General features: G+C 43.1%; 1 protein-coding gene across 7 annotated transcripts in view; it reads left to right on the forward strand.

The window, feature by feature from the left end:
* Positions 1 to 15,175, forward strand: part of szt2 (SZT2, KICSTOR complex subunit) — a 113,807-nt gene that overhangs the window by 61,991 nt on the left and 36,641 nt on the right. For 6 of the 7 annotated variants that reach the window (XM_031900918.1, XM_031900920.1, XM_031900921.1 and 3 more), the window contains 7 exons: positions 2,760 to 2,970; positions 3,209 to 3,280; positions 3,801 to 3,939; positions 4,649 to 4,751; positions 6,696 to 6,822; positions 7,558 to 7,713; positions 14,568 to 14,670. In XM_031900918.1, coding sequence (XP_031756778.1) covers positions 2,760 to 2,970; positions 3,209 to 3,280; positions 3,801 to 3,939; positions 4,649 to 4,751; positions 6,696 to 6,822; positions 7,558 to 7,713; positions 14,568 to 14,670 — 911 coding nt within the window. The remainder of the gene's footprint in view (positions 1 to 2,759; positions 2,971 to 3,208; positions 3,281 to 3,800; positions 3,940 to 4,648; positions 4,752 to 6,695; positions 6,823 to 7,557; positions 7,714 to 14,567; positions 14,671 to 15,175) is intronic. The other variant, XM_012961569.2, reaches the window with a different exon arrangement.

Raw genomic sequence — 15,175 nt, forward strand, 5'->3', positions numbered from 1 at the left:
GTGATAAAGAACACGGCCTAATTTTTTTAACATTGATATATTTCCAGTCCCCAATAACCACACACTTTTCTCCTAATGGTAGAAATCTTGATAAAACATTTTAATATTCTATTTGGATGGAAATATTTTGTACTTGTAAATGTTTTTAGCAACACTTGAATCTTAATAAAAGTGACATTTTACATTTTTAACCAGACGTAAAAAATTAATCTCTCACTAAATGAAAAATATATATAGTCTTGGTGCTTAGGTCCTAAACCCATCAATAGTACAGGTATAGGACCCGTTATCCAGAATGCTCGGGACCAAGGGTATTCCGGATAAGGGGTCTTTCCATAATTTGGATCTCCGTACCTTAAGTCTACTAAAAAATCAATAAAACATTAATCAAACCCAATAGGATTTTTTGCATCCAATAAGGATTATTTATATCTTAATTGGGATCAATTACAAGGTACTGTTTTATTACTACAGAGAAAAAGGAAATCAGTTTTAAAATTCTGAATTATTTGATTAAAATGGACTCTATGGGAGACAGGCTTTCTGTATTTGTAGCTTTCTGGATAACTGGTTTCCGGGTAAGGGATCCCATACCTGTACCTTTAATAGAAGATTTAATCTAACGATAATGCTAATTAAACCTCTTTAAATTCCCAGCACTAAAAGACATTGCACGTTCTGCTCTTACAGCAGTGCTGGATGTGTCACAAGATGCGATGAGTCACATTTGAGCATGTGTGTTGTGTGATAACGCACATGCTTTTTTGCGATAAATAAGTACCGATTCATCAAAGTCATTTCTCATGCGTTAAAACACATATCGCATGTGCAAAAAAAAAGCACTATCGCATGCGTTATTTACCTCGTATTGCGTTAATTCTTGCATAGATATAATACGAACGCATGATTCACAAACACATATGAAGCATTAAATGCGCTAAATATTGCATTAGTCTGTGCAAAAATGAACACTACTTGGGGCAGGCGGTACTTAAAGAAAATTGTGTTTGTGAGCTTTTGGCAACACAACATGGACTTTACAGTGGGATTTTTTCAAGTATGTGTTGGCCCTAGAGTGATGCATCCTCCAGTTTTCAGGGAAATGGTATTTTTCAGTAAATGAAAGTAATGGCTACGTGCGTTAAATCGTGCGCTAATATAGCACGCAGCGAAATATATCGCACGCTGCAGAAAATAACGCAAGAAAAACGCTCATCGCGAGTTAAATAACGCAAAGAACATTGCATCTAAATTATGACGCCTGTCCTTTTAGTGAATCGTGTGTTAAGTCGCAAAAAATAAGAAGCGATAAAATGTTTTAACGGCCCCAATAGGTGATGGTTGATACAGTGTATGAAAGACACCCTTTTGTAAAATATTAGAAAATTAGAATGTCACTCTGATTCTCATGACCATAACAACTCCCAAAACCATAAACTAAAGGGGTAGTTTAACTTCTAAACACTTTTTTCACTTTCTCCTAAAACTGAAGTTTAAACTTTAATACTCGTCTCTATGGTGTTTCTGGCAGCTCAGTAATCTAGTCAGGCTCTGAACTGTGCTGAACCGGGATATTTACTGTCCAGGTAAATACTGTGTTCTAATTCTTGTCCATTTGCAGATTCATCTTACTCCCTTATTAGCTACATATGCCACACTAGCAGCATTAAGGATGTCATAGTCCTGTTTAGAAAAATGCAGTCATTCCTGTCATTTGCTGTGTTTATGAAAGACCGTCAAATACATTTCATATTAGTATCACAATAGCCTCGGATACTATGCTTGTTCAAGAACTCATCCAGGCCCCTCTTAAAGGCATTAACAGAATGTGCCATTACAACATCACGAGAAAGGGCATTCCACAACCTTACTGCCCTCACCATGAAAAATCACCTACGCTGCTTCAAATGGAAGCTCCGTTCCTCTAATCTAAGGGGTGGCCTCTGGTGCGTTGATTGTTTTTATGGGAAAAAAAGAACACCCCTTATCTGCCTATAATCCCCTCTAATGTACTTGTATAGTAGTAATCATGTCCCCTCGCAAGCGCCTCTTTTCCAGAGAAAACAACTCCAACCTCGACAGTCTAACGTCATAGCTTAAATCTTCCATCTCTTTTACCAGTTTAGTTGCACATCTCTGCACTCTCTCCAGCTCATTATTATCCTTCTTAAAGGACAAATTCACCAGCGCACGCGCATTAGAGTAAAGAGCCGACTTCTCTGTTAAAGTTCGGCTTTTTCACTCTACTGTGCATGCGTGCGTGAGCAAAGCAGGAAGGAGAAGCGCTGCAGCTACCCTGGGCTGGTGTTGTTCTCTCCGAACAGGGGCACCAGCCCGGGGTAAAAGGTAGGCGATTTAAGTCACTTGGGGGGTGCCTAACATTTTGGCATCTCCAAGTGACTTTGCCTTTCCTTCTCCTTTAAGGACTGGAGCCCAAAACTGCACCGCATACTCAAGGTGAGGCCTTACCAGGGACCTATAAAGAGGCAAAATTATGTTTTCATCCCTTGAGTCAATGCCCTTTTTTATACAAGAAAACACTTTGCTTTAGTTTACTTTAGTAGCCACAGAATGACACTGCCTGGAATTAGACAACTTTGTATCTACAAAAACCCCCAGATCCTTCTCCATTAAGGATACCCCCAACAAACTACCATTCAGTAGATAGTTCGCGTTTATATTATTTCTACCAAAGTGCATAACTTTGCACTTGTCTACATGAACCCTCACAACTATTGATTTCTATATTTCTCTTAAAGATATCTGAACCCTCTACTGAATGGGGAAAGACAGCCTTGGAGGTCACTGAAAGTGATGTGTCTTCAGAGATATCTGGAGTTTTTAACATGGAACAGGGTAACAGAATTCAAGTGGAAGCTTCTCCCAGTGAAAGAGTGCCCACGCCACCTAAAACATCATCTAGTGTCAGTCTCCCTGAGTCAGTGCAGTCTGGAAACATCAACAGTACAGGTATTTCAATGTTCTTTCTTCTTGCTTCTCACTTGTTGCTTCTCACATGTTTTTTTCTTTTTAGATTCACTCTTAATAGCTTTGTTTGTCACTATTGCTTTTCATTAAAGATGACATTTCTACATATATTTTGATCTAAACGATGTTTTCCTTTCCATCAATAAAATATTAAATTGGTACTTATGCTCATATACCAGTCTATACATTGTATTATTTTTTTTTCTTCTTCCAACATGAGCATCCCGCCAAAGACCCAGCCGTGTCCAGAGTTTAGTCTCAAGTCATGGCAGTATAGAATCTGATCACCTGGGTGAGAGAGAATAATCTACAGAATAAAAATATATGTGTGTGGTGCAGTCATTGTACATTGTCAGTATGGGCAAGTGTGTATTCATATAGCAGAAGAGTAAAGTAAATATAGAGTTCATTGTACAAGTGATTACTTGTAAGTAAAAAATTGGGGATACTACTTATGCTATTGAGATGTTGGCTTCATACCAGCTTACATAGACAGGGTAAAAATAAATGATTTAAAAAAAAAAAAAAAAAAAAAAAAAAATGATGTTAATACATGCACTAAGCTTGACTTACCAAAATGTGTTTGAGGCACTATTTAAGAGCCTAAAAAAGGGTCCACAAGCTTTGAATTGTTCTGCTTTTCTCAATTAAATCTTGGTGAATTAAGACAGCTGTTTGTGTTGCACCTGTAGTACTGTATATGGCATTAACGTATTATTTTACAATCATTTTGTTATTTTTAGTCTATCTGTATTTGTCTTTGAAATTGCATAAATAGGATTCAGGTATGCAATTAATAATTCTATCCATAGGGTACGATGGCGGAAGCAGTGACTCAGAATGTGAGGATGCTCTAATAAGTGAGCAGGATTCACGCTGCCCATTGATGCCGGATTTTTGGCTCATTGTGAAGATTCACCAGGACAGAATTGAAGTCTGTACTCATGCCAGGTATCTCACTTAAAACTTTTAGAATTGGAAGGCTTTCATGAAACAAGGCTATCACCTTGTGTTAGAGAGAACTATATGCAATGAGCCTTTCTGAAATTCCATAGAGATTTTTTCAGAACATTTACAGTTTTCATTTACAGAGTTTGTATACCATGGATTAAACAGCAAGTTTAGCATTATACAGTAAAGTAGCATCAGAAAAGTGTTCACTGCATGATCCCCCTAATTTATTCCCTGCATACCTTATAACAGCACATTTTAGGGTAGATGCACACTTGATGCTTAGACCCCCGACCCCATCCAGAACTGCAGGCTCAGTTCATTTTTACCTGTTTTGACCAGCTACATAATTTGACCCACAACTGCTTTATCTGTAACCTATTCTGCTATCTGCTTGCCACCATAAAACCTGCTCAGTCATACAAGGGTATGGTTAGGCAACAAGTGAGGCAAAGAAAAGCTTACTTTGAGACATGTTGGCCTGCACCCATATCCACATCTGTAGTTCTTCTTTGCAATCTACCAAATGCCATCATTCTTGGTTGTAACCTACAGATTCCCAAACCTCTGTCGGACTCGACCATGTTGGGCAAATGTACAAATTATATCTAATTGCCATAGGGCAGTATATCTTTTTCTGGCAAGGGACTGTTTGATGTCTTTCAATATAAAATGATATCTTTGATTTTGGATGGTTTTCTCATTACAGTACTGACCCTGCTCCAAAAGGGGGAGAGGAAATTAAAGAGAGCCTACGTCTACATCAGTTTGTGGTGAGGAAAGTGGGTGAAATCTGTCGGGTTGTAAACCAGGTAAATTTTCATCTTCTGTATTTTTTAGTGCAGAAATAAAGTAGTGATCATGTGCTACTTTAAAAATACACATTTACCTTTTTTTTAACTACTGTTATTGTCTAGTTTGCTACCTCAAACACAGGTCCCACCCAGATTTATATTTGTATTATATTAAATATTGAGCTAAACCTAATCCCATTGAATAACAGGAATAACAAATCTAAAAATGCTTCTCAGCCTCTTGTTTTTACTGTTCACGCATCAACTGCAATGCATATGCCCACTATCTAGGAAGCATGTCCTCATCTCAAAAATTGTCTTTTCACCAATTACTATTAACAGGGATCTGAGCTTTACTGGAATGTAAATGACATTACTTGTCCACATGTTAGGGATCATTTCTCACCCATGCAGGTCTGACAAGTTTTCAAAAATATAGGAATTTTTATAGAAAACATCTACTATCTGTTAAAAAATAAATTTTAGTGCTATGAATTGTATACCAAGGCATAAATTCATAAAAATTGATTATAAAATGGTAACTGTAACTCAAGTGTATTGTTTTTAAAGTTTGCTTGGAGTAAAGCAATAAAAGCCTCAAGTGGATGCAGCCAACTGCAGAGTTGATTAATTAGTTTGGTTTATGAGAAAATTATATTTTAAATTTAATTATCCTTGTCTTTGTATTGTGCATCCACCAAACTTTCCTTTCGTTGCAATAAGAGAATCACAGAAAAGAAAATCCATAGCCCTATATTTACTATAATCTAATCCCCTAATCCCCTGTGTGTCTCGGTCAGTGAAAATTTACTTCATAAACATGTTCTTGAATGCATTATGGTACTGCTATATACACTAGGTGGGTGGAGTTATTATAGAGCGATCTACGATATCCATACATTGCATTCAAGACTTTTGAACATACATGGCCACAAAACAGAAAAAGGAAACAATAAGCACCTATTAGATATAGGCACTCTGTGCATTCACTGTTATGGAACTCAGCCAGCTCAACTGCCTGCCACACCCACTATCTCTCCCTCTATATCTGTGGTGCCCCCTAGCTCTGATGTCCTTTCTTTTCAATATATGCACTAAGCACAAGGTTTAAGGCTAAAGAAAACAGCTAAAAAAAATGGGAAATATACCTTTTATTAGGATCTGAAGTCCATTAAAAAATGCACTGTAGTTGATCAGCTGTGAGATCATTTCATCATTCAGTATTTATTTACATAGATCAGACTAATATACAGTGTACTTACAAAGCTAGTGTAGTGTTCAGTGTTGTACTGGGTTAGCCTTAGATCAAAGCAGGCAAATATAGAGTAATACCTTTTATTGGCTAATTTAGGAGATTATAAAATGTGAGCTTTCCCTGCTTCTGAACCTAAATTGTCTTGAAGGATTATCGTTTATAATGTACTAAACTGTGCAATAAAAGGTTTCACTTTCACTTTTTATTTTTCTGCAAGTATCAATCAGACTTCATAGTTAAGGTGGTCTTAAACCTTAATTCCAATTCTGTTAAGCATGTGGTAAGGGGTGCTAGGTAATAGTTGCCACAAGGTGGATACATGGTGTCAATGAATAATTTTATGATGTGTAAATAGGGTCCGAAAGCCATTTATAAAATATCCCTAAATACCTTGGATTTTAATACACTAAACCTTCCGCAAAGCAAATATTTGCACTACAGTTAAATTCTTGTTTAAGTGGGTTTTGTTAGCTTTGTGAGAGTAGGTTTTTTATTTGTCTGTGTCTTAGGAAACCTAATTTAGAATTACAGAGTTGTAGGCAATATTTGCTAATTTTGGATTTTTTGGGACAGGTCTTTGAAATATGAATTTAAGATTTTATATATTAAAGTAAATATCAGGATAAAATACTTCCTGAGTTTCTTGATTATTGTTCAAAGTGATGAAGCAACAAAAACTTTATCTATTGTACTTCCCCCACCTCCAGCGACTGCTGCTGCAGGATCTCCATGATACACATTTATGCAATACTCTGCTGGTTGCTGAGAGTGAAGAGGACATTTGGAAGAGTGAAAGCCCTTATGCCACTTATCGACGTACCCTTGTTAATGAAGGTGAAAATTAAGTTGTTTTTTTGCATTAAGAAACAACAGTCCCAACCAAGAGTAAGAGAATTTTAGGGAAATACAATAAAAGCATAAGATTTTATATATGAAATAAGAAACAATTGTTTGTCTTGCACTTATTTGTTCCAATAACAACTTACTAAACAATAATATGATGTAGCTGACCTTTACTGGTATTTGGTATCAGACCTTTTGTGTCCGTTGGCAGAGAATATTGCTATAACAAGAGGAACCTCGCACAAGAAAAAAAGCGGGTGCGAGAGAATAGTTGGCAGAGAATAGTCATTTCATAGATAATTATACAATCTATCTTTGCAGTAGAAAAAAAGGACATTTTTAGCATTTTCAAACTTTATAGAAAGTAGATCATTTGTAAGGTTCTTCATTTGTCCTGCATTCTGCTGTGTGAGCAGGTATTGGGGGTTATGCACAAAATCACAGGTAGCCCAGAGTTCTCTATTTGGGCCCCCTGTATTTACACCACTGACTTTTTCTTTAAATATTTTTTTAAATATATGCTCATTGCCATTCTTTTATATGCTTAAAAATGTACAGTAGCAGCATGTATAATTCATTGGTAAGCTTCCATAGTACAGCGTTAAGCATCACAAAGTTGTAGTAACGTTTGTTCTGTATATGGAATTTTAATTATAATTTAGTATTTTTCCTTTATTCATTACATTTGTTTAATTAAAAGAATGAACTAACTTGGATTTTACCCAGCAGATTACACAGGGGAGGATAGCTACCAGCCAAGAGATTATCTAGCAGCCACCATGCACTTTATTCCTGGACATTTTGCTTGTGATGTGGTGTGGAGCACGGTTATCCAAATTCATCCACGCCTCAAGATGGGACCCAATATGGGTGTATCCAGAGGTAATTACAAGAAACAGTAAATTTTAATTATTATTAATAATATGATATGCAAAAGGTTATGTGTCTTTGTTACCCAACAATCCGGTTCACTTCTGTGAACAAAATATCTGACCCCAGGATGCATGGTATTTCAGCTTGATAATGTAATCTGGTAAGCCATATGTTGAGGAATCCCCACTATTAGAATAATTAGAATGCACAATTAGAATGCAGAGCATATACCTTAACTTATCCTGACTACATTAGGCAGAGACTATAGGCAGTTTCCTCATTAAGAGAAATATGCAGAGAAACACCTTTAGAGAATGGGATACAGCAAGTTATTGGCTCTAGAACCGTGGTTCCTGAATTGTGTGGCTCTTCCCCCCCCCCCTCCCCCACAAAAGCCCAAAGCAGTGGAAGCAAGGCCCATAATGTAATAAAGTCTTGATAGCAACATTTGTGGGTAACATTATTCCTCTTTCATTTCAGGGGGACACAGGCACTGATGGGTTAACTCCACCTTCCGGGAGGAAAGGACACTAAAAGAACTGTGACAGCCCTCCCAGGGGGCCCGGCTGCCTCTCCCAGCAGGCTACACCCCCCTGTGGGGGCTGGAACTTCCCCAGTTCTTTTAGTGTCCTCATGGGAAGAGGACATAACTCCCCTTTGGGAGTTCCTTATTTATTTCATTTATTCTTATTTATTTATTTATTACTTATTTTATTATTTTCCTTTCCTTTACAGGTCTCTGGGGCAGGAACTACGGTTCAGTCCCCAGACGTGTGTGGAGCTCTGGAAAAGGGCGGGAGCTTCGGCTCAGTCCCTTAAGCTCCTGTCCCACACGACTCTCCCCTTAAGGGAGAGGAGCAAGGGGCTGATTAGCCCCTCTGCCAGACTGCCGGTCTCCATCCACGGATGGCCCCTACAGCTGCAGATACCGATAAGGTAAGCCAGCTTCTGCGGCTGCGCTTACGGAGGTGCGACCCCTGCACCTTGAGGGAGAAGGGGAGCACGTCACTCGCTCACCATAGCGGTGCACAGACGCCGCGGGATTAAACACCATCCCGCTTTTTAACGAGCGGCACATACAGACAGCGCGCTCTCCCTACCCGGAAGTAGGCGCCATTAGCGCCCGCCCCTTCTCTTCTTCGCGCCTTTCTCTCTTCCGACCGCGCTCCCCAACTGCCGCCTCCCCTCACTCCAGCGCGACTTAACCTGTTGCCCTGCACACCAGGTCCAGAGTCTCCCTCCAGGCTACACTCTCCCCAGATCATCCATCAGGGAAGGGGCCACCAATTCGACTGCTCTGCTGCATAGCCAGGTCAGCACTGCTTCTTGGCAATTATACCTGCTCACACACACGTTGTTTGTGTCAGCTCAGGTGCTCAGCTCCTTCTGCACTATATCTCTGCCATCTAAATTTTATTATGGCAGATCCTTCCAAGGAGGGCCCAAGGTTGCGCTCTGCACAGGCAACTTCCAAGAACCCTGCTACAGCGCGGGTTACCTTACTTGCTTGCGCCCGTTGTTGCGCTAGACTCCCCACTGGACATGCTGAGTCCTTATGTGCCTCATGCACACATCCTGCTCCTCCAGTGCCTTCTGTCTCTCCTGATGTTTCAGGACCCTTGGGCTCGCGAATTAGCTAATTCGCTCGCCTCCCTACAGGGCCTTGCCAGACTGCCAGACTCTCTGGACAAACTGGTTAACCAATTAGTCTCCCAGCCTCCACCAGGCTCCCTGGGCAAGCGCAAGGCTCTAACCATTCCTTCAATTCCGGACTCTGACGAAGAGTCGGAACTTGCAGAGGAAGGGCAGCTTTCAGAGGGTTCTTCCGATGAGGACACCCCTCAGACCAACACTGAGTCTCCTTCCCCATCTGATATTGAGGGCTTAATTGATGCTGTCCTAACAACGCTCAATGTTTCCGCTCCTACCACTGCAGATCCATCCAAGGATCTCTTTAAAAGACAGAAAAAGACCTCTAGAGTCTTCCCCTCACACGACCAACTTTTCTCTGTTGTCAAGGATGAATGGGCCTTTCCGGATCGTAAGACCAACACCTCCCGGCGTTTTTTCCTCCTTTACCCTTTTCCCAAGGAGGACATGGATCTTTGGTCCGTTTCACCTATTGTAGACCCTCCCATCTACAGTCTATCCAAGTCTACCACCATTCCTGTCCCTGACGCCGCAGGATTTAAAGATCCCATAGACAAAAGACTTGAGGGGTTCTGCAAATCCATCTTCTTCGCCTCTGGCTCTGCTCTAAGACCCACCTTTGCCACGGCCTGGGTCAGTCGCGCCTGCGAGGTTTGGGCAGACCAACTTATTCAAGCTGTCCTTGATGGCTCTGACCAATCCATGATCCTACAACTCACCGAACAGATCAAGGAGGCCTCCCAATTCCTCTGTCAGGCATCCCTTGATTCGGCCAAGATGATTGCCAGGGCCTCTTCCACATCAATAGCCGCACGACGGTTCCTTTGGCTCAAACACTGGTCTGCGGACCTCACCTCTAAAAAATCCCTGGTCTCCATCCCCTTTCTGGGGAAGGTTCTCTTTGGCTCAGAGCTGGACAAGATCATCAGCCAAGCCACTGGAGGCAAAAGCACCCTTCTCCCTCAGAACAAGACAAAGCCTCAGAACACAAATCGACGCTTCTCCCGTTTTCGCTCCTTTCGTCCCAAACAAACCAAGCAGTCTTCCTCGGACAAACCTTCATCCTTTAGGGGGAGGGGCAAGAGGCCCACCTGGTCCTCAGGCAAGCAGGGTCAAAAGCCCTCCTCAGACAAGTCCACAACCGCCTGAAGGCGTGTCCACCCCCGGAACGATAGGCGTAGGCGGACGTCTCCTCCTGTTCCGGGAGGTGTGGGACCACCCATTCACAGATTCCTGGGTGAAGGAGATTCTTTCTCAGGGCTACACCATAGAGTTCTTGCGACCGCCCCCCTCAAGATTCCTGCCCTCTCCTCCCCCCGCCAACCCCTCTCGCCGAGCAGCCTTCTGGAGGGCCATCTTTTCCCTCCAAGAAGCGGGAGTCATAGTTCCTGTACCAAGAGAGGAGGAGCGTCAAGGATTCTATTCCATCCTTTTCTGCGTCCCCAAAAAGGACGGAGGTGTCCAACCCATACTGGACCTCAAAAAGCTCAACCGCTGCGTCAGGCGATTCCATCCGCTCGGTCATTGCAGCAATGGAACCCGGGGAGTTTCTTTCCTCCATAGATATCAAGGACGCCTACCTACATGTTCCCATTCACAGGGCCCATCATCGGTTCCTCCGATTCGCCGTCCTAGGAAATCACTTCCAGTTCGTAGCTCTGCCCTTCAGTCTTGCAACAGCTCCCCGGGTATTTACCAAAGTGCTGGCCCCAATCATGGCACTCCTTCGGTCGCAGGGAATCTCAATCACTCCCTTTCTGGACGACCTGCTCATCAAGGCCCCCACCTTTCACCAGAACCTTTACGCTCTCAACCAGGTGATCCAGACCCTGCAGTCCCACGGATGGATCATCAACCTCAAGAAGTCATCTCTGACACCCTCTCAGGAAATGACCTTCCTGGGCACGGTGTTCAACACCCAGCGATGCCTCACCCTGCTCCCGCCGGACAAGGTCCAGGCCCTTCTCCTCCGAGCACAATCCCTCACTACCGCTCCCAGGGTTTCCCTCAGGACCTGCATGCAAGTCCTGGGCTCCATGGTTTCAGCCATAGACACGGTCCCATTTGCCCAATTTCACACCCGACCCCTCCAACGGGCCATCCTCAGCCAGTGGGATCCCGAACACCCCGACCTGGACTCCCAGATAGTCCTCCCCCTCTCGGCGAGGAATTCCTTGTCCTGGTGGATCCAGCCAACACGACTCTCACAGGGCAAGCCCTTCCCCTCGCACAACTGGACCATCCTCACCACGGATGCCAGTCTTCGGGGTTGGGGTGCAGTCTGCCAGGAACAGGTGTCCCAGGGCAGGTGGCTTCCATAGGAATCATCCCTTCCAATAAATGTCCTAGAGCTACGAGCCATTCGCCTGGCTCTACTTCATTGGACAAATCTTCTCCGGGGCAAGCCCATCAGAATTCAGACAGACAATGCCACTGCGGTGGCATATGTCAATCATCAAGGGGGCACTCGCAGCAAGGGGGCAATGCAGGAGGCCGCCCACATCCTTGCCTGGGCAGAGGAGAATGTCCCAGCCATATCTGCAATCCACATCCCAGGAGTGGACAATTGGACAGCGGACTTTCTCAGCAGAGAGACCCTAGACCAAGGGGAGTGGGCACTTCACCCACAGGTCTTCCAGAATCTGACCTCAATTTGGGGGACCCCAGAGGTCGATCTTATGGCATCACGCCACAACTCCAAGCTCCCTCGCTTCATCTCTCGGTCCAGGGATCCAGTCGCCGTAGGAGTAGATGCGATCACAGCCCCCTGGCCCTACCAGTTTGTTTACATCTTCCCTCCTCTTCCACTTCTCCCCAAGATCCTCAAAAGGGTCAAGAGGGAGAGGGTCAAGACCATCCTCATCGCACCACACTGGCCCCGGAGAGCCTGGTTCGCAGACCTAATCAACCTCTCCGATGCCGCTCCCATTCGTCTGCCAGACCGGCCAGACCTCCTAAGCCAGGGTCCAGTGTTCCACCAGAATTCTCAGCTGTTCCGTTTAACGGCCTGGCTCTTGAGACCCTAGTTCTCCGCCAGCAGGGGTTCGGGGACAGCGTTATCACCACCATGATCGCAGCCAGAAAACCTTCCTCTTCAAGGATCTACTATCGTACCTGGCGAACCTACATCTCCTGGTGCTCAGCCCACGGTCTCCCTCCCCAGCACTTCAACATAGCCCACATCCTGGGCTTCCTCCAACAGGGTCTCGACAAGGGCCTCCGCCTGGCGTCCCTAAAGACCCAAGTTTCACCAGGACAAGGCCGTCCTTAGGCCCACCCCCGCGTTCCTGCCCAAGGTGGTCTCGGCCTTCCATCTAAACCAGGACATTGTTGTTCCGTCCTTCTGTCCTCACCCCAAAAATTCCAAGGAGACAGCGCTCCATTCCCTGGATGTAGTCAGGGCTCTCAAATTCTACATCCAAAGATCAGCAACCTTCAGGAGGTCGGATGCCCTCCTCATCATCCCGTTAGGCCCCCGCAAGGGCTTACGGGCCACCAAAACCACCCTTGCGAGGTGGATCAGAGGCACCATCACCAAAGCCTACCAGATCGCAGGCAAGCCCTCTCCTCTCAGAGTCACAGCCCACTCGACCAGATCCCTAGCCGCCTCATGGGCAGCAAAGAACCTTGCCTCTGTGGATCAGATTTGCAAGGCCGCCACCTGGGCCTCTATCCACACCTTCACACGCTTCTACCAGGTGCACGTAGCATCCTCAGCGGAGGCCGCCTTTGGCAGAAAGGTACTCCAGGCAGCTGGGAGAGGCAGCCGGGCCCCCTGGGAGGGCTGTCACAGTTCTTTTAGTGTCCTTTCCTCCCGGAAGGTGGAGTTAACCCATCAGTGCCTGTCCCCCCCTTTCAATGAAGAGAGAAAAGGATTTTACAGGTAAGACAAAAATCCCTCTTTTCTGCTTTGTATATACTAGCAGTGTAGAACTGGAAAACCAAGGGCCCACCAGAGAACCCGATATGAAGGGCCCACCAGCTAGAGGGACAGTGTCCATCCAGAACATTTTTATCCCCATGCCGTTTACAGCTCAAACTGTGTATATTCGCTCTTGCTCTACCATTTACACTGTGCAAATTCTTTCTGAGAAACTCCCCCTGTAAGTCCTGTATAAGTCCTGAGAAACTCCCCCTGTAAGTCCTGTCTCCCTGTATTCTTTTGCTTACCTGAGGCAATAAATTTGGCCTCAGTTATATTTTGACCCCATCAAAGACTCCTAAACTAACTCTCTCCTATCTTTCTCACTGCTGGATATCATTGAAAGACAAGTAGAGCCTGGAAAAGGTAGAAATTGTTAATGCTCTGGCCTCCATAAATGGAAAAGGCAGGCCTGTCTGTCTGTTATAACTATATTGAAGTTTCTCTTTATGGCCATATTTTTACAGGTTATTTTGTTAAAAGCTACTTACAAAAACAGTGGTTTAGCAGTGGTTATTCCCTATATGTAAGGTAAACATCACATAATGCTATAATATTAAATATAGGAGCTGCACAAAGATATATGACATAAGATTGTTCAGTGTATAGGTAGGAAACAACAAGGAGAAAGCCGACAGTTTCTGGGAGCAAGATAAGCTCACGCTGTCAGAAATGAAACACCACATTTTTACTTAAAAGCATGATTTTTCTCTTTCAATTTATCTAGTGCATTCTGTGGTGTAAATCATTAGAGGCTTTAACTACCTTAGGAAAAAATATTTCATAGTAATACTCAGCACTACATAAAGACACACATTTGCATGGGGTGTGGATATAGAGTGTTGTGTTTGATATGTACTGTTAGTTTTTCTATAGGGCTACTGTATATATGCTGCAACTTAGAGGTTGATGAGAGCTAAGTAAATTGAAAAAAAAAATTGCCTTAGTTGGAACACTCAGTGGGAAGTCTCTGTAAGTTATGTCAATGCCTCACCTTTTGTTGAGAACATTTATTGTTTGGGACAAGAAGCTGCACACAACCCTAGCATAATCATGGGAATGCCAAGCTTCAGGTGGAGTGGAGTGAAGGCTGCTACCATTGGACTTGGCAGTGGCAAAGTGTTATCTTAAGTGATAATTCTTGCATCACCATCTGACAGTCTGACAGATCAATTTTGGTTTTGCGTTGAGCAGAAAATTAGAAGCATTAATGCCTTCCTATTATACACTCAGTTTTTAAATAAAGAGTTCTTATTGCCTATTAGTGACTTATACCTATGTTTGTTTTCAGCTATCCAGTCCTTGCGTTCTGTGCTAAGTGCCTTCTCTGTTGGGAACCGGAAAAATATGTTTGTTTACCAGGAACGCACTACAAAATCTGTCTTTTACCTTAGGTATGCATAATTGGTGATTTTCTTACTCTGAATATAATTATATTCTTAGACTGAACTTACTACATTTATTGTGCAGCTAAAGGGCAGTAGCACAGCATGTGTTTTCTTCTCTTTTGTCAATATGGCATCAGTAAAAAAAAAAAACAAATAAAAACAAAAACACATACAGTTAATAGTGTTGCATGTACATTTGTGCTGCAGGTTGTAGCTGTACCATCTGGCCAACAAATACTGGATTAGACAGTATAAGTCTCTTGTCTTTTTTTTTTCCATACAGTCAAACCTTGATGCACTATGCTAAATACAATATTGAAATGTACTCCTGTTTTTAAATGTCATATGAACCCACAACAAATGTAACTATTATATGAATTAATGGGGGAACCCTTCCCACTAAGAAAAAAAAGCAGAACTAAAGTACAAATAATACACTTTAACTATATAGATATGTTCACTATTCTGTACAGTCAGTAGAGTGTTTTTTGTGCAGTGCTCTCATATTCCC

Source organism: Xenopus tropicalis, chromosome 4 (genome assembly GCF_000004195.4).
Source record: "Xenopus tropicalis strain Nigerian chromosome 4, UCB_Xtro_10.0, whole genome shotgun sequence".
NCBI lineage: Eukaryota > Metazoa > Chordata > Amphibia > Anura > Pipidae > Xenopus > Xenopus tropicalis.